This window comes from Megalops cyprinoides, chromosome 4, assembly GCF_013368585.1.
Source record: "Megalops cyprinoides isolate fMegCyp1 chromosome 4, fMegCyp1.pri, whole genome shotgun sequence".
Lineage (NCBI taxonomy): Eukaryota > Metazoa > Chordata > Actinopteri > Elopiformes > Megalopidae > Megalops > Megalops cyprinoides.
Genome location: NC_050586.1, coordinates 2,690,001 through 2,710,000, shown reverse-complemented (window position 1 = coordinate 2,710,000; position 20,000 = coordinate 2,690,001). Strand labels below are relative to the sequence as shown.

The window sequence follows — 20,000 nt, the reverse complement described above, 5'->3', positions numbered from 1 at the left end:
TGGGCTAGAGGATAACATTTTTTTTAGCTCTTTATGGTCCTCTCTGTCAGGACTCACTCTGGGTGGAAGAGAGGCTGTCATTCTCACCTTGCCCTCTAGGGGGCTCTTCATCCCCCTGCAAAGCTACTCAGCCTGAGTATTTAACCTGAGCTCATTGAGGACCCCTGCACATCAAGCCCTGTCCATAAAGCCCACCCCTAGTCTTCTCAGCTCTTGCCTCCCATTGGTGGGATGAGCTGTCTATATCAGATAGCACAGTATAATCCCCAGCCACAATCCACCACATTGTGAATCCCACCTCTGTCCGCTCCCCGGCTCCATTAACTAAAACTTCAGCAGCTGTGACTGTCCTGCCACAGACTCTTCATTACCGGTGTGCTTTGTGATCACTGTTCCAGAACTCCTATATTTGTCTCATATTACATCATTCCCTTCACTATGGTAACTATGCACAGCAGTATGTGAGTGTGTTGTTGTGCTACACTGTGACTCGGGTTCAGCTGTGTTGTGAGCGATGGCGGTATCTATAGTACTGTTCATCTGCCCTATTATATGCATTATGTATGTGCTCTGAATAAGAGCATCCGCTAAATGACTCATTTTAATATAATGAAGGCCACTGTAGCCGGAGGAAGAGATTGCTCCTGGCACAACTTTGCTCTTTTCCTCCTGGATATCCGAATGAAGAGTAATATGAAAGTAAAAGAGAGAAACTCTGTTTCTCGGCTGACCTTGCGGGCTCTATCAGAGCAGAGCATGCAGTGTGTCCTTCCGGGGAGATGGACCAGATCAGGCACTGTGTCCTTCAGGAAGGGTTTGTGCTGTGCTGAAGTATTTCAACCACATCTCTAACAGACAATTGCAACACATTGTTAGGCACCGTGATTAAATCGGTGAGATTCAACATTATGTCGCTTTTGTGAATTGTGCTATGAATTATTTATGAATTTATTTATGAAAACTTATGAATTATGCTCAGTGATGCCTTGATGTGATGTAGGTGTGTTGCTCTTTATGAATGCCGAAGCAGTTACCCTGAATGTGACGCTGGGTGCTCTGTTGCCAGGTTCCTGCTGCATTTTCATCTGTGTTGATATAATGGTTACCTCTGATTCACTCTGAGTAAGAATGCCTGTCAAATGCATTGAGAAACTAATAATTAAAGAACCTATTAATTACTCCTCAGCAGGAGGGTGTGTTCTAGCTGCGGCCGGAGTGGTGGTTCTGAGCGGGGCGTGGGTTGTGAGATGACCCGGACCTGGGGAGGCTGGGACGCGACCTGGTCTGACACGGTGCTTCTACACGAGCTCCTTCTTGTCCCGCTTCCTGGAGCTTCGTGAGAGCGACATCCCTCACGCGCCTGTGAGGACGCAGGAAGCAGCGTCGGTCTTTCTGAGGGATGACCCCTCACACCTCGTCCCTCGAGTTTCTCTGAAACCCCGAACGCCACGCCCAGTCCCGCCCCCGCCCTCAGAATCCTCAGAGGCAGCGGAACACGTCTGCGTGTCAGGTGACATTCGGGGAAGGGCCCCATGTTGTTCCCGGTCAAAAGCGGAGAATTCCAGCAGCAAACCAAGAAAAATTAGAAAAATAAACGCTTGAAGTTTTGCGGCGCTAAAACTCCCAACGTCTCATCGAAGATGAGTTTGTAAGAAAGAAGAATCTCCGGCAAACACACAAAATCAATCTCAAGCATAGTCAGTAACAAACACCGCTGCAGCCCGAGGGCTTTGCAGAGACAGCAGGCAGTTTACTGGTTTGGTCTCCCATTAAGTTTTATTAAAAAAAATTCTTGTGTGTTCATTTTGCATTTTGCATATGCTTCCTGTAGATTTTTCTCTTCCAATAGTCACACCACCGTAAAAGTCACGATGTCCCCAAATAGGCCTGGACCTCCAGTGTAACCCCCCCCCCCCCCCCCCCGCCATGCCCAGAGACAGGAATCTCTCTGAAGCTTTGCGGCAGCAGGGGTATGTACTCCCAGCTTTAGAAAGCGATGACCTTGAGGACGTCCATGCAGCTCGTTCACAGTCATGAATAAACAGCCGATGATGTCATACAATGTGTCACTCTGATATATATGGTGGTGGATGCTGACGGCTCTCAGAGATCAGAACTCTTCCTCGTGACGCGCACACACCCTCTCTTATAAATCATATCGCGTATCGTATCGCCGAAACGTTGCTCCACGAGAAAGCCTCCTTTTCAATATCCGCAAACAGGAACAAACAGACCCTTATTCCTGTGCAGAAACCTCCTGACATGAGCCGTGCCTCTCTGCCGCTTCACCTCTGAAGCTTGTCTGTGGCTAACGCGGTTAGCGGGTAGCTAACAGAGTATAACCATGCAACGTTAAACTCATACAGCAAAAAAAAAAACAGTTTCAGCGGTGCTGAACCAGCCACCGAAAAAAATTCCCCAACTCAACAGGAAATTCCACCAGCCTTTCAGCCATAAATCACACATTTGCAGGGGAGAGGAGGTTACATTATGTGCTTCTGTTCATCTGAGACATATTCTTTTCCAGTGCCACCCCCCCCCCCCCCGCCCACCAGGGATGGCAGGTATCCCAGTGGGACAGTCCAGAATCCACTGCACTTCAACCCCCCCCTTCACCCAGCTCCCCCGAGGACCGTCCCACAGAGGGGACCCGCTGTGGGGGTAATACCTGCACTTTTCCAGTCTGCTGGAGCTCCAGTGTCAGGTTTTAAGCTCCTGCCATGAAATGCTGCGTCCTGGGGAGAGGACTCTGTTCATCGCAGCCCTCCTTCAGACCAGCACCGGGGTGAAGCGGGAACACCACACACAAAGGAGAGGACAGACGCACTCTCACACGCCTCACCTCAGATAAACCAGACACAGACGCAGTGTCCTACACACAGCAAAGATGGGAGATAAAGAGAGGAAATCGCTGCTCTGGGTTCTGTGAGACAGCAAGGAATAAGTGGAAGATAAGATTTTTATTTTATTTTATTTTTTGTGTGTGAGTGCTGAAAAATTACAATAAATTCTAGACAGAATTGACAGTGTCTGAGGCCTGGGGGTGACTTCAGAAAGGAAGAACGTGTTTCCTCCTACATGTGGGGGATTGGAATGCTGTGTCTTACTGTTTCCGTCTCCCACACGGTAGAGGTTATGAACCGTGTGCTGGAAATGCGTACATTAGTTTGTGTTTGTCTGTGAGGTGTGCTGGACTCTGATTGGTGTATGGGCATCATGTAAAACTTCATTGCAGGGTATTCATCCTGCACTCCTATTTGCTGGTTTCTGGTCTGTGTAAGAGCCAGCCTCTGCTGGGGTGATGGGCAGTGCGTTTTCTCCTCCTGCTTGTAACATGGGCTTATAATCAGGAAGGGAGGTGCTTCAGGCTTCCTTTTCACTGAGAAATGTACATGAGATCCATCACACATCCACACACTTTAGCACTCTCTCTCAGACACATACATACAGTTTCCCACGTGCACACTCAAACACACACACACACACACACACACACACACACACACACAGTTTCACACTCTGTCAAACACACACACACACTTTAACTCTGTCAGATATGCACACACACTCTCACACATAAACATACCTTCACACACTCTCAGACGCACACCTGCATTCACACTCACAAACACACAAGTTCAGACTCTCTGTCTCTCACACACATTCTGAAACACATATATACTCACACACAACTTTCACGCTCTTGCAGACACATACACACATAATTACACGTACACACACTTTCACACTCTCTCTCAGACACACAGACACACACACACACAAAGATAGCAGCAAACCATAAGGCGTAAATATGTTTTTAATTAGTTTGTTTTAGCGCCATATAACAGCAATCATTGCCCATTTGTGAGAATGCCTCATAATAGCTTTTTTTCTGTGAAACAGACGCCTCATTGGAGACATTTGTTTGTTTTGCAGGGCAGATTGTATTCTGGTGTGAAAGCTTGATGAGAGAAATTCAGCACTTTTCTCCTTCAGGCTGATGGTCCTGATACTTCCTTCAAGTGAATGAGTTACCTGGAATTTCAGAGCTGATAGCTGAAAAAGAGCTGCGGGCTTTGCGGTCGTTTTTATCCGGTCTTATAAGGAATCTGGATCACTGGGCCTATGGTGAGGGAAAAGCCTGCCTGGTGTGTGGACAGGCATGGGCTTTGCTTTCTCAGAGGCAGCATTTGGCATTTGCTGAACACAGTCATCTCAAAGAAGGAGGCCTTTGCTGAAAATCTCACACAAACATAACCGGAAGCACACCACCTGTAGTTGATGACTCTGATGTGATTGGTCAGTTTTTACATGCACTCTCATGTGTTTGGTATTACTATTGAAGGAAATGCTATGTTGCTGATAGCCTTTGGCCATTTTTAAAGTGATCTTTCAGAAGACCAAGAATTTGTTTCGTGAAAGTAACCGCAGTGATATTACTACACAACCTTACCAATACGATGTACCTTCTCATTGGCAGTGGTAAATCCTGACAAGATTCTTTAATAGTAGTAACGTGATCAAAAGCTACAGCTGCTGATTGTATGTGCAGAAGCTGGTGCACCCCAATGATAACTAAGTTTGCAGCCTATGATTATAGCCTATGAATCAACCTACTAATCTCTAATAACACTCTAATGATTAAATGCATATCCAGATTAATATCAATATTTTGACCCACTTGACCATGTTGGGGTTAAGATTAAAAGTATCTGCTACACTATCTGATCTTTTAAGCACTAACCACACAAGTCCTCTGATCTTTAATCAGTTCATTTGACCTGCATACTTTACGTGAACAACCAGGTAGTTCCATTATCACATTACATGGTCAGAGTAAACTTCTCTTTCCATCTGCTCTTACTGCAGGTGTTATGATTGGCTATCAGGCCAGCGTTCTGATTTAAGCCCAGCAGTCAAATGCAGGACAACTCAAGGATTGAAGCTGTAACCCCCCACCACCACCCCAGAATCCATGGCCTTCTAATTAGGAGCCACTAATCCCTGTGAAAGCGTAAGAGTCGTCCACTGTCTGCCCAGGACCTGGTCCCTGAGGCAGGGTGAGTGTGTGAACACTCTGCAGTGCTGTGAGAACTCGCCCAGAAAGACCTGCGCTTAATACCCGCTAAAGCCGCTGTAAGACGGGCCCATACTTTACACACACACACACACACACACACTCACACACACACACACACACGCACACACACACACACGGACACACTCACACACACAAACACAGACACACAAACACAGACACAAAAACACACAGACACACACACACACACACACACACACACACACACACACACACTCACACACACACACACACACACACACACATGAACACAGACACACAAACACAGACACACACACACACACACACACACACACACACACGGACACGGACACGCGGACACACACACAAACACAGACACACAAACAGACACAAAAAAACACAGACACGCACAGACACACACACACAGACACACACACACACACACCCACAGTTATGATTATTAATTACATATTGCTGTGCTCACCGGTGCCCCCTGTCTGAAATGCGCTGCAGTATTCACACAGCAGTGTTTGTGGAGAGAAGGGCTTGTGCTTGTGAATGTTTTTAATCGGTTGTTTATGCAAGTACAATTGGTTGTTTTAGTGTATTTGGGTGCATGTTTGGTTGGTGTGTGTGTTTGGTTGTTGATATTTTTGTATGTGTGTTTGGTTGTTTATATGTTTGTGTGTGTTTTTGTGTATGTGTGTCTGGTTATTTGTGTGTGTGTGTTTGGTTGTTTATATGTTTGTGTGTGTTTTTGTGTATGTGTGTCTGGTTATTTGTGTGTGTGTTTGGTTGTTTATGTGTTTGTGTGTGTTTTTGTGTATGTGTGTCTGGTTATTTGTGTGTGTGTTTGGTTGTTTATGTGTTTGCATGTGTGTTTTTGTGTTTGGTGGGTTTGGCCAGACTTTTTCCTCTGTCTCGCCTGGCGCCCACAGAAGAGATACAGTTGGAGACCTCACCGTTCCAGCTGTTTTAAAATAGATTTGTGCTGATTCATTTTGCCTTGTGTTTTTTGAGAGGAGTCTTTGCTGGCTTTGGTAGGAGGGGTGGGTGCAGTGTTTGGGTTTTATGGGTCTGCCTTCCATGTGTGTAATTGGGGTTATGGGTGATTAAACTCTGCGTGCCCCTCAGTATTCCCCGGCAGGCAATTACTCAACCCCATCAACCCACATCCTCTGCTCCGGCAGCAACCCATCTCTGCCTGTGCTGTCAGAGTGTGTGTGTGTGTGGGTGCGTGTGTGTGTGTGCGCGTGTGTGTGTGAGAGAGAGAGTGTGTGTATGTGTGAAAGTGTGTTAGTGTGTGTGTCAGAGAGAGAGTGTGTGTGTGTGTGCGTGTATGTGTGTGTGTAAGAGAGAGTGTGTGTGTGTATGTGTGAAAGTGTGTGAGAGTCTGTGTATGTGTGTGTGTATGTATATGAGTTCATGATTGTGTGTATGTGTGTGTGTGTGTGTGTGTGCACTGTTAAAGTGTGTGTGTGTGTGTGTGTGTATGTGTGTATATGAGTGCATGATTGTGTGTGTGTGTGCACTATTAAAGTGTGTGTGTGTGTGTGTGTGTGTGTGTGTGTGTGTGTGTGTGTGTGTGTGTGTGTGTGTGTGTGTGTATATGAGTGCATGATTGTGTGTGTGTGTGTGTGTATGTGTGTGTGTGTCTCAGGGGAGGAAAGCAGTTGCTTTTTAAACTGATTTGCTGGTCAGCAGCTGAGTTAGTGGGTGGGATGCTGGAGACCCCTGTGTTCCCTCAGCACAGCCAGAGGAAGGCTGCTCTTTACTCACGGTGTTTTATACGTCTCCGTCCTCTCTAATGAAAAGCCCCGGCTGGCAGGGAGCTTGCTTTGTGTCACTGACATGAGGAGGAGGGTTTGGGTCCAGGCTTGCAGTGTGGGGTTTGGCATGCTCTGTTATGCATGCAGTTACCTGATACATATCATAATCTGCATGAAATTATGGATTTTTGACTGAAATGTCTGAGCCCTGCTCTGCCACTCTGAGCGCTGAGGGACAGAGAGCAGCGTTTTTAATGCAGCGTTTTTGGCCTGTAGCCGATGTTCTTTCCTCCTGGATTCCTGAGACTTAAAGCTGTTTCAGATGCACCGTCAGTCATGAAAAAGTGAGAATGTAAAGCCGGGAAACTGCCTGTATTTTCGATATATTTTAGTTTTCATCTCATTTCCTTTCTACCTTCAATCTACAGAGCAGTTAAAGCTTGTTGAAATGACTCCCCCCCCGCCCCCAATCACTTCTTTTTAAGTGGTGTCTGCTTTGTGTTCACTGGCTGGCTGCCTGTGTAATGGGGCAGCTGCTCCTTGCTCCTTGTTTTTTGTAAGGAGTTTATCACTGAATCCTGGCTGTGTGATGCTGGATAGAGGGCGGGGTCTTTGGTTGGCCCATGTCCAATGAGGGGGGCTTGCGCAAGCACAAGGCCAATTCTGCTAATGGTTAACACCTTTGGTTTGGTTTATGTTACAGTATGAAAGGTCAGCTCTGGCCCTGTGCCCTCAAAGTCTGATCAAATTTCTGATTGGCTACTGATACACAGTTGATTTGCCAGCTGAGGTCACTTCCCATCTAAGTAATATCTTCAATTAAGCAATTAACTGAACAAAGACCAGCAGAAACTGCAGACCTTGTTCACTTGTATTGTTGAATGCCAGCAAATGAAATTACATGCAAGCACATGGTGTGCTTTTGATAGCAAGAGATTAATACATTTATTCATTTGGCAGACGCTTTTATCCAAAGCGACTTACAGGTTACAGTTCTTTACAATGTTATCCATTTATACAGCTGGATATTTACTGAGGCAACTGAGGGTTAAGTACCTTGCCCAAGGGTACAGCAGCAGTGTCCCAGCGGGGATCGAACCAGCAACCTTTCGGGTACGAGTCCTGCGCCTTAACCACTATGCTACACTGCCGCCCCATACCCTGAGTACCTTTTTTTTTTGTTATAGTACTACCTGAACTGAGGATTACAGATGTGTGTTTGAGTGCTTCTGTCAGGATAGCAACATTACTAAATTATTGCACATATGGAGGTCTTTAAAAACAAGCTAATTCATTGTATTCATTGTATTCATATTCATAGCTTTGCACCTTGTCCTAACTGATTACCAGTAGCCCACAGACAAAGAGAGTTAAAGGAAGGGTTTGTCTGGGTTTCTAATTGTCTAATTTTCCAAGATTCCCTCTTGGAAAACCTTCTTCATCAATCTTCGTGTGGCAGTGCCCTGTTGTGGGTGCCGATGTTTTAAAGGTGGTGTAATGAGCAGGAGATGTGTCACGTGACGGTCTGGGACGACGTGGCTGCCTGAGATCATAAACAGCTCTGCATGTGACCCGTCCCCTCCCCGCCTCCTCCTCTCCCCGCCTGTAACAGTTGCGCAATTTTTAAAAATGAGAAATGAAGTTTCAGCCGCCCGCCCGCTGGGCCGGCCTCGGGGTGAACGCACGGCTCCCTCCCCCTCTCTGGGATACATTACTCACTCTTTCCTACATTGACCGCATGACTTAAAAATTTTCATGACTTCAAAAAAATAAAAAAGGCACTCTTACACAACAACCTTTGTATGAAAGTCATTAGTCTGTCTTTCTTTTTCATAACTGGTACTCAGAATTAAGAGTAACTTAAACGGGATTAACACTGCAACCATTGCAACACATCAATAGTAGGGTGAAACTAACCAGTCTCACAAGGGTCTAAGCTCACGTTCCCTGTTACTGGGTGAACAATCCAACGCTTTGTGAGGCTTGTTGAAGGCATTATATACATATACATACACATCGTCTTTGGTGTTATATTTTATAACACATTAATGTGCAGAAAAGCTGTGAGTTCTTTAACGTTCAATCTATAGCCTTTGTAGAAAGCCTGCTGTGCAGTGTTCATGTCTGAGTGCCATAGCGTTTGCATATACTTGGCCTTTGCTGTGAGCAGGTGAGGGGCGGCCCCTGCTTTGCCTTACCTGTCTCTAGGTGTGTGGCAGGGACACAGCCCGGCGTCTCGGTGTTGTTGTTGGCACAGCACAGGTATGCCATCTCTCTGCCCGCGCTCAGCTGTGGTGTTCTTCAGTAGTCTCGGCCCTGGGGAGCTGTCTGATTGGCACAGCACTGTAATTGATTTTTAAATGGTGTCTGATGTGTGTGTCTGCTGTCTGGGTGCCTCTGTGGTGGGAATCCTGTGTCATCATGTCGATCCATTGGTGTTTGTGTTGAGTTTGGCATTGCTGTGTGGTATGGTGTTTGTGTTGAGTTCGGCATTGCTGTGTGGTGTGGTGTTGAGTTCGGCATTGCTGTGTGGTGTGGTGTTGAGTTCGGCATTGCTGTGTGGTATGGTGTTTGTGTTGAGTTCGGCATTGCTGTGTGGTATGGTGTTTGTGTTGAGTTTGGCATTGCTGTGTGGTGTGGCGTTTGTGTTGAGTTCGGCATTGCTGTGTGGTGTGGCGTTTGTGTTGAGTTCGGCATTGCTGTGTGGTGTGGCGTTTGTGTTGAGTTCGGCATTGCTGTGTGGTGTTTGTGTTGAGTTCGGCATTGCTGTGTGGTATGGTGTTTGTGTTGAGTTTGGCGTTGCTGTGTGGTGTTTGTGTTGAGTTTGGCATTGCTGTGTGGTATGGTGTTTGTGTTGAGTTTGGCATTGCTGTGTGGTGTTTGTGTTGAGTTCGGCATTGCTGTGTGGTGTTTGTGTTGAGTTTGGCATTGCTGTGTGGTGTGGCATTTGTGTTGAGTTTGGCATTGCTGTGTGGTGTGGCGTTTGTGTTGAGTTTGGCATTGCTGTGTGGTATGGTGTTTGTGTTGAGTTTGGCATTGCTGTGTGGTGTGGTGTTTGTGTTGAGTTTGGCATTGCTGTGTGGTGTGGCGTTTGTGTTGAGTTCGGCATTGCTGTGTGGTGTGGCGTTTGTGTTGAGTTCGGCACTGCTGTGTGGTATGGTGTTTGTGTTGAGTTTGGCGTTGCTGTGTGGTGTTTGTGTTGAGTTTGGCATTGCTGTGTGGTATGGTGTTTGTGTTGAGTTCGGCATTGCTGTGTGGTGTGGTGTTGAGTTCGGCATTGCTGTGTGGTGTGGTGTTGAGTTCGGCATTGCTGTGTGGTGTTTGTGTTGAGTTTGGCATTGCTGTGTGGTGTGGTGTTGAGTTCGGCATTGCTGTGTGGTGTGGTGTTGAGTTCGGCATTGCTGTGTGGTTTGGTGTTGAGTTTGGCATTGCTGTGTGGTGTGGTGTTGAGTTCGGCATTGCTGTGTGGTGTGGTGTTGAGTTCGGCATTGCTGTGTGGTTTGGTGTTGAGTTTGGCATTGCTGTGTGGTGTTTGTGTTGAGTTTGGCATTGCTGTGTGGTGTGGCGTTTGTGTTGAGTTTGGCATTGCTGTGTGGTGTGGCGTTTGTGTTGAGTTTGGCATTGCTGTGTGGTGTGGCGTTTGTGTTGAGTTTGGCATTGCTGTGTGGTGTTTTATGGAGAGAGTGAAGTTGACTGTTGTTTTGTGGTGTGATGGTTCAGGTGTGGTCAGCAAGGGTTACGTTTCACTCTCCCTCATCCAGCCGTGTGTTGAACGTAGAAGCAGAGCGGTCATGTGTGGTTGGACCAGGTTGACCCCACACGGGTACAACGTGGCAAAGTGCTACACAGCAATTGGTTGGATGATCATAAGATTAGCATTATGGTTATGATTACGCTTATGTGGGACTTTATTTCTTTGGCTGTCTGCTGTGAACCGTGAACAGACAGGAGGTCAGAGGTCAGAGTTCAGAGGTAGGGGATCAGAGCTGCTTCTCCCTGCATTGACTGAGGCTCTTTCTTCTGCACAGGCACAGTTCCTTTCCTCCTCCCTACCCCGCCCCGTTACTGAACTGCTGTCAGTGTTCTGATCCTGCCCCTGCAGACCAACGATAGGGCAGAGTTGAGCTCAGAACCGAGCAGCTTTTGGTTTCATTACAGCAACTCCAGAGGTTCACTACAGCAAAACAAAGAAATCACAACAAAATCACAACAAAAAGATCTATTTCAAAGCCATGTTGCGCAGTCAATAAATTATGATTCTTCACTCAGAGGGGCCCTTCACGAGCTCTGCTTCTGCTGTTGTTGTTGCTTTTAGATGAAAGGCAGCTCTCAGTTTCCCCAGACAGTACTGTGGGGATGTCTCACACACAGTGTCTCATAGTCACTGTACCACTGCTGTTCACAGGAGCGTCGCTGTGTTTTACACTGTGGAGCCGGAACAGGCCTCTCTCCACTGCTGCCATTAAAATGAACCGGGCGCACAGCAGCCTCCTGGTCTCTGGCTTTCAGCTTAGAGGCAGAGAGATACGGAGGAGCGGTTTAATGAAGGAGGCATTTCTCAGCTCAGTGCAAATACAGCTCATCTGCTTATGAGATTTGTTGTAACTGATCACTGAGCTTAACGACAACGTTACATAAACATTATGGAAACACTTCCAGAAAGACTTCTCACATGCCAGGCCAGTGTCTGGTTTCTGTGGTTGAGTGTGTCCTGAGAGCAGTTTTAATTTGTCATCCAGAGAAAGACTCCCACTGGATAATAAACCCATGCTTTTACTCTGTGTATCATTTTAATGGGCAGTACTTCTTGTGTGGGCGCACGGGTGTCTTCTGTAGTGGAGGAATGTGTGTGTGTGTGTGTGTGTGTGTGTGTGTGTGTGTGTGTGTGTGTGTTAGTGTGAGTGTGTGTGTTTCTGTGTGTGTGTGTGTGTGCATGTATGTGTGTGTGTGTGTGTGTTTCTCTGTGTGTGTGTGTGTGTGTGTGTGTGAGTGTGAGTGCGTGTGTTTCTCTGTGTGTGTGTGTGCGTGTATGTGTGTGTGTGTGTGTTTCTCTGTGTGTGTGTGTGCGAGTGTGTGTGTGTGTGTGTGTGTGTGTGTGTGTGTGTGTTTCTCTGTGTGTGTGTGTGCGCGTGTGTGTGTGTGTGTGTGTGTGAGTGTGTGTGTGTGTGTATGTGTGTGTGTGTGTGTGTGTGTGTGTGTGTGTGTGTTTCTCTGTTTGTGTGTGTGTGTGTGTGTGTGTTTCTGTGTGTGTGTGTGTGTGTGTGTGTTTCTGCTCTTTTTGTACTCCCTCTGACCATACCTTTTGCTGTCAGACTGGTGGGGGACACTGAGGGGAGAACCCCTGTGTGGGCTAACATTTCTGTGTTTGCTGATAGAAAACTTTGACAGATTTTCATTACCTCCTGAAACATAGATGTCCACCAGGCAAAGTATTAAACAATGCCTGGAGTAGCCTGTGGCTGTGTTATTGGTCACTATAGCAGACCCCCCCACCCTGTGATTGGACAGATTTATCACACTGTGGGAGAGAGACCAGGGGTGACAGGGTGCCACTTGAGGCCACACCCACAGAGGAGTCCTGCCACACCCTCAGAGAGTTTCTGTTGGATGCCAGAGTCACACATCCCAGAGTTTCCCACACAGCAGCATGCCAGGCTTTCCTGAAGGTGAAACTGCCTGCCATCACACACAGACTGCTGCACCAGGAAAACAAAGGTTTTAGCTTTTACAAGACAGTTGGAGGGAAACAGTTAAATCTGAAATAGAATCTAATTGCATCCGCTGTGAATCTGTGGGACAAGAAAGGCTGCTGTCCGTCAGCACGCAGCTCCAGAACAATGGGGGCAGGGGGCCACCTACTTAGAGAATAGGGGTGCACCCCCCCCCCCCACCCCCCCGCGTTAGAGGCATTTTTACTGCGTAAGCCGACTCCTGGCCTGGCCTGTGTGGCCCTGGGCTGGCCGGCCGAAGGGGGGCGGAGGGGTCTGCTGGAGGTTCCGGTTACAGTCACCGTTCCACCGTCGGTTCTGATCTCATTTCAGCTGCGCCTGCAAAAACAATTAAGGGACCACTTGCTTCCGAGTCCCTGTGAAGAAGACGTGTGATGGCCGTCACCTGGGCCCTGGGGGGGCTTCACATGTTTCATATTTTCAACAGCATTTCTGAAACGAAGTGGGTCATTCCAGCTCCTACACGAACAGTGCTTTTGTTAAAATAACAAATGGAGATTTTCAGACAATGCCTATGCAATTAAAACAAACCTGTCCCATCCTTGAGTATAAAAAAACCCGCTCACCACTTCCTCTCCACGTCAGCTGTTCACAGCATCCCTCCTCCTCCCCATCTCCTCCTCTTATCTCTGTTCCTGTTATGATGTACAGATGGGGGGGTCCACCACTTGGCAATGGCCACGTGTGCCCCCTCCAGCAGACTGCAAGCCAAAGCCCAATACCCCAATACCCCCATCAACGGCAAAGCTTACACTTCTTACTGTATTAAATTTATGTCTACTAAATTATTATTAGTAGCAGTAGTTGTTTTATATATTAAGTGCAACACTTTTGTGTTTTAATGAAGTGTGGAACATTTAGGTAGGACCCTCAGTATGTAGGCTCCCCTGTGCTGTGTTACTGTGTGTTAGTCCTGACTTTAGTAGCAGAATAAGGTTTCCATTAGTCTGCAGAATCACCCATCATCAATAATGATCCTATTGCCTGGGGTTTCAGTGAGAATTTCCCAGTAGAATTATTTATTAGCAGATTTTAAAATGCAGTCAGTCTACAACAATACAGTTTTGCCTGCCTATAGGAGTAATATTTCCTCATTGCGGAAACAGTACAGTCTGGCTAATGGAGTCTACAGCTCGCCATTATTTGGTTTTCTTATTGACATTTGGCCCTGTCAGTAATCAGCATATTCTCCCCGAGGCAGAGAAAGCCGAGCGGTTATCTGTGCCAGCGCTGTCACCGTACGGTTATTAATCCGCACACAGGACTGTAAATTACAGAGAGAGAGAGAGAGAGAGAGAGAGATAGAGAGAGAAAGAGAGGGAGAGAGAGCGCGCTGTGAGCGTCGGCCGGAGGAAGCGCGCTCTGGGCTGGGACTGTGTACTGGGTGTGTGCAGTGCGCGTGGCTGTGTCAGTCTGGCAGCTGAGTAAATGTCAAGGCCACGCTGTCGTAAAGTTTCCTGAAAGCTCCATTTACAGTAAGCCTGGATTCTCTCTGTGGGCAGGTGACCATGAGGCTGGGGTAGATTTTCAAAATGCATGAACTTCACACACGCACACGCACACGCACACGCACACGCACACGCACACGCACAGGCACAGGCACACACAGTTTACTGTTTCCGTATTTCGCCTGCTGACATCGTGTTATCCTTTTTTATGATTATTTTTAGTTATTATTATTATTAGTAGTATTGCATCAGTATATTATAGTTACAAAGTGAAATAAGACAAAGGGTTTTGCACATTGAGGAGTTGAATGCATTTTACTAACACAAGGACATAAAAGCTCATTCTGTCCTATCCTCATCGCCATGGAGATTTCAGCTCATCCTCATGAGCTGTCTGTGTTGGTAGGTGTGGACACTGGAGGGCGTGGCCATGTCCATGTCCTGCTTGGGTCTTTGTGGTAGGGTTAGGCCTGGGCGTGGCAGCAGCCTCCTTCAGCATGCTGATGAGGTGAATCATGGGCACAGGAAATTTCCCATAATTCCTGCCAACATTCACCTCACATTCAGGATACGGAAGCCACGTCCGGCTGCCGTGTGAATAGCTGGGTTTGCTCTGGCTTTGTAAGCTCGCCTCGCAGGGGTCTCGCAGGCTTGCTTTGTAAGCTCGCCTCTCAGGGGTCTCGCAGGCTTGCTCTGGGTGAGCTGTGAGGCCAGCCTCTCAGGGGTCTCGCAGGCTTGCTCTGGGTGAGCTGTGAGGCCAGCCTCTCAGGGGTCTCGCAGGCTTGCTCTGGGTGAGCTGTGAGGCCAGCCTCTCAGGGGTCTCGCAGGCTTGCTCTGGGTGAGCTGTGAGGCCAGCCTCTCAGGGGTCTCGCAGGCTTGCTCTGGGTGAGCTGTGAGGCCAGCTGCACCAGTCAGGTAAAAATGAGCCCCTCAGGTGAACCCTAACGCTCAGCGGCAAGAGCTGAGGGGCCAGAGGGCGTTTTAATAAAGCTGCATCAGCCGTCTCCTCATGTAAACTCTCAGGCACTTACTGTGGGGTGAGCTCAGGTGAGGGTCGTCCTGGGGGAGGTTGCTGGAGAGACTGATTTGGGATGGAGGGAGGTGGTATACGCTTTCCGAAAAGCCCCTGGTCTTTGTTGGAGGGCTCCTCTCTGCTGATTGCCTCTTGTGTACCGTTCACAGGGTAACAGGCACTCACATGTTAGTGCCCTCCCCCCCCATGCTCTGAGAGGTTCAATCGAGGCAGTAGACCTGAAGTACTGCTGCTGATGTCGCTTTTGTTGAGCTGTGGGGCGTTTTGACAAGAAGGCGTTGTTGCAGAAGCTAGTAATTCCTCACTGCCCCTCTGAGTCCCCTGCCCGAGGGAGAGCATTGAGAGAACTCAGGGCTGCTGTGTGTGGTTTTTCTCTCCCGGAAAGTGATTCACCAGCAGTTTGCGGGCGCGTATCTGTCAGCTGGGCCTCTGTCAGTGGTGTGTAATCCCAGCTGAAAGCGCGTTGCAAGAGGCCTCAGGCACAGCCTTAAACTGGCTGTAAAGAGGGAGTTATCTCGCGGAGCAGCGCACCAGGGCGTCCTTTAATCTCACCCTCTCTGTTCCTCCGCTGACACCCAACATCAGAGGGCAGCCGGCATCACAGCCCCCCCAGCAGCGTCTCTGAGAGAGAGCCCGTTTTGCGCGCTCAGCAGTTTGGCCTTCGGGTCCCGCTGCACGTCTTTGTACTGGGACGCTGTGTGAAGTGTGTTTGATTTCCCAGCCTGTTTTACCTGGAGCAAAAGCACAGCGTCTGCCAGAGAGGCAGTAGTGTTTCTCTCACACACTGACCACAGATCAAACTTGTCTGTCTTTCATAACAGAACCAGGATGCTTCCTCTCTTGTCCACAGTAAAATCATGAAATAATCCCTTGATAATATTTGCTTAAATTGTTATTACATGGGAATTTTTTGTTCTTAGCATAGAAATGCCTGGGATTTTTTTTATCTTGACAGTTTTCTGCAGGTCTTACAATAAAGCAACAAGTAGCTAAGCCTGGTGTAGTAGGTGCAGGCTGCAGGTCAGGGTGACAGGTAACAGGTGTTCAGGTGCAGATATAGATTCTGCTGTCAAGCTCTGTTATGAGACTCTGTTATGAGACTCTGTTATGAAACTGTGTTATGAGACTGTGTGTTGAGACTGAGTTGTTTATTCCGGCACACAAGTGTGGCATGGTTTTCACCTGCCGTCTCTATCTCTCTCTCTGTCCCTCACTCTCTCTCTGTCTGTCTCTTTCTCTCTCTCTCTCTCTCCGTCTCTCTTTCTCTCCTTGTCTTTCTTTCTGTGTCTCTCTCTCTCTCTCTCTGTTTCTCTTTCTCTCTTTCTCTCTCTCTGTCTCTCTGTCTCTCTCTCTCTCTCTCTCCCTCCCCCTCTCTCTCTCTCCCTGTCTGTCTCTTTCTCTCTCTCTCTCTCTCTCTTTCTCTCTCTCTGTCTGTCTCTTTCTCTCTCTCTCTCTCTCTCTCCCTCCCTCTCTCTCTCTGTCTCTCTCTCCCTCCCTCTCTCTCCCTCTCTCTCTCTCTCTCCTCTCTCTCTCTCTCTCTCTCACAGATGCCTTGCCCACAGGCCCCCGGGTGATGGACACGCCCCCTCTGCACCCGCCCCTCCTCAGCCCCTCCTGCTCCTCCTCCATAGGCCAGCTGCCCTCCCCCATCAGCACCCTCAACTCACCCACCAACGGCCTGGGGTCGCCCTTCACCGTCATCAGCTCGCCCATGGGGCACCACCCCATGTCTCTGCCCTCCACGCCCGGCATGGGCTTTGGCCACAGCATCAGTCCACAGGTAAGAACACGTGGCACACCCCTGTGTGGAGCTAATACAAAGTGCTGTCCCTGTACTCTCTGTAAACTCACCACAATGTACTCTTCTTACTCTGACCCTCACTTAAAATACTGAACCTTAAGCACTAATCTGTCCCTCAAGAGGAATATAGCAGAATATCAAATCTATGAATACTTTCACACACACACACACACACACACACACACACAACACAAGACCGTTATTTTGAGGATAAAAATTCTGTCCTCTGAGATTGTATGGCACTGGCCTTGCTTGCTTTCCAAACAGCTTGTGAGGAAGAGTTGAGGGTGAGGTCAGTACCTGAGTTTCTGTCTGGATTAAAACCCTTTCTCTGCTGAAACAGTGGTTTCTGTGCAATGGGCCAAGTCCTGCTGCTTCTGAGTCACAATCAAGACCGCTTTGTTATGAACCGTCAGGTACAGGCTGGTCTTACCCCACGTTCTCCTGAGTTATCAGGCTGGACTGACGCGCCCCCTTCCCCTAGAGAAAGGTGTGTCCCGGGTGTGGTCACCTCTCTCTCCTGAGCAGAAGAACCATGTATGTCTCTCCTAAAAAGAGAGACCTGTCTGCATGCTCTTCACAAACACTGGCTAGCTACACTTTAACATGCTGTGCTTGTATATATATGTTATTCCTCTCAAGTGATAAATATGAAATGAGGAAGAAATTTTGAAATATGAAATTTAGGAAGCTTATAAAAACATTTTTCTGGTTTTAAAAGGTGACCAGCTCCTTACTGCTGTACGTTTGAGCTTGCTTTGTTTAGCTTTTTTCTGGCTTGTAGTCTACTGTATCATTCCAGGAGTCCCTGGGTGCAGGAATTTGGAATATTCCGGAGGCCTGTCCCAGGGGGTGTGTCGCTCCCCCAACGCCAGCGCACTCGTCCCGCTCTCCCTAATACCTGCATCTCGTGTCACACTGCGGCCTGCATCCCGCTCTGTCACTCACGCTGAAATACCACGCCAGCTGTGCCGGACGAGAGAGGGCTGGAGCTAATTTTACACTGTGAAAGGAGAGCGCTCGGACGAGCCGGAGCTTTCCGCACGTGTCTGACCACCTCCCCGGGCCTCTGCGAGAAGTAATCACTTCGCTTTTAGAGTTACTGTCCGACAGCATCTGAGAAAGGTTCATGTTTCTCCCCTGAACGGGCACATACCGGTACCCAGTTGTGGTCTTGCACTTGAAATATATGTGGTGTTAAGGCCTGTGAAGGTTGTGCTGTTATTTGTTTAAAGGGTATTTCATATGAGAAAGTTTTTAGGGGAATAGAGTGAATGCAGTAAATTTTACATCTGATGTTATTTGTTCCTTTTATTGTAATGGCAGTGTTCAGCCAGGAGCCCCACACAAGAATGTACAGTGTACAGAGTTAGGGACCGTCTGCTGGGAGCAGTGTACAGTTAGGCTGTCTCATTAAGGACCCTTTCCTGGGAAGGGTAATAAAGTTGTAATTTACTGATGGGCCTCAGAGAAACCAGTAGAGTCAGGCTGGATTACATCATAAACCCTTCAGCAAAGTAGTGAACAATGTGTGTGTGTGTGTGTGTGTGTGTGTGTGTGTTATGATATCACATGGCAGTATAGTCAGTGAACAGATCCAAGGGACTTGTGCTGGGAGTGTTTTTTTTTTTTTATAATGACTCAGTCCAGGGAGATTAAATTTATGGAATCTCTCATGTTTTAATCTAATGATGTAATGCTTAATAGATTTTGCAGATCTCATGTGAGAGGCAAATTAATTTTTATCCAAGACTAATCTGTTTTTCCCCCTCTTTAAGCTCATATCGGGTTCAAAGTGTGGTAGGGAGTTAACTATGCCCTTTCCCTCTGTGCACACCTCCAGCCTGGCTCTGAAACGCACGCGTTGGCTGAGAGTCTGTCGCAGGTCTGGGATCGGATGGATTTCCTGTCTGCAGTCGGCCTGGCGAAGCCCCAGATGTTCAGCAGCTCTGTGTGTTTCTGGCTGTATGAGGGACGTGCTGTCCTAACCTGCAGATGTCAGGGTGTCTGATTACAGTGAGAAGAGCAGCCTATCACAGTGCAGGGGTGTGTTCTGAGAAGCCCTCACAGATGTTCGGCAGTACAGGAGTGCAGGTAATGAGGATGTTTGCTGGAGGGATTCCTTCACCAAAAAACTCTGACGCACGTGGAGCGAGAGTGAGTGTAAAGGGTTGGAGTTTCACCCCTCCCTCGTCTCTGATTGGCTCCATCACGGAGAGCACTCAGTATGTACACCTGCCACTCGGCCTGCTGGGATTGCTGATCATCTGGCGAAGTGGGTTGATGGGCAACAGTGTGGCATAGTGGTAAGGAGCACGGCTTCTAACAGAAAGGTTGCTGGCTTGATTCCTTGCGGGAGCACTAGCCTATGGAAGTCACTCTGGATAAGAGCATCTGCTAAATGACAATAATGTGATGCAATGTGATGTGCTCCTTTTTCGGTGGGGCTCCTAATCTCCTGACCCCTCCCACCAAGGTCATCCTCACCTGTATGAGCTCGGCTCAGATGCCCCACCCTCCTGCAAGCAGGAAGAGAGCAAACCAAAGCGGCCGCAGTCCCACAGCGGTGAAGGAGGCACTCAATCAGGAAGACGGGGGTTAGAAATATTCTCTACAGTTCTGGCCGTCGTTGGTCATGGAGAGAGATGCATGAGGCATTTACACGTGAATGTTGTGCGTGCCTGTCTTTAGGGAAACATCTTGAGAGAGATTTTTCCCAGGAATTTTCACGTTCTGGGATGTGCTTTAAAACAGAGGAGTTAGGAACTCCCCCAGCTGACTCTCGACAGAGAGAGAGAGGAGTGCAGCGGGCGAGCGAGCTTCAGACTCCATCGCAGCACCACCAGCCAAGCTTGACTAAGGAGGCCTGGCGCTTCTGTGCTTTTAGTTTTCAGATATGATCTCAGATTTACTGGGAAGAGAGGATAAAAGCAAGAACAAAGGAGAAACCATACATGAAGTTTCACAGAGATTATTTTTTGGCTCTCCTGTCCGCAGTTGGGGTGGCTCTAATGGTTAACCCTACAATTGTGAACCTTTCTGAATGTTGGTGAACCTTTCTGAAACAAAAAAATCCCTTGTTGTTCTCCTTGTGGTCCCAGCACCAGAACTCTGTGCCTGGACATTATAGACTATATTCCTGTGGGCCTGGTCTGTTTGAT

At 48.0% G+C, this 20,000-nt stretch overlaps 1 protein-coding gene across 2 annotated transcripts in view; it reads left to right on the top strand.

Moving 5' to 3' along the window:
• LOC118776017 (retinoic acid receptor RXR-alpha-A-like) overlaps positions 1-20,000 on the top strand; it is an 82,195-nt gene that overhangs the window by 31,965 nt on the left and 30,230 nt on the right. For both annotated transcript variants that reach the window (XM_036526057.1, XM_036526055.1), the window contains exon 3: positions 16,586-16,818. In XM_036526057.1, coding sequence (XP_036381950.1) covers positions 16,586-16,818 — 233 coding nt within the window. The remainder of the gene's footprint in view (positions 1-16,585; positions 16,819-20,000) is intronic.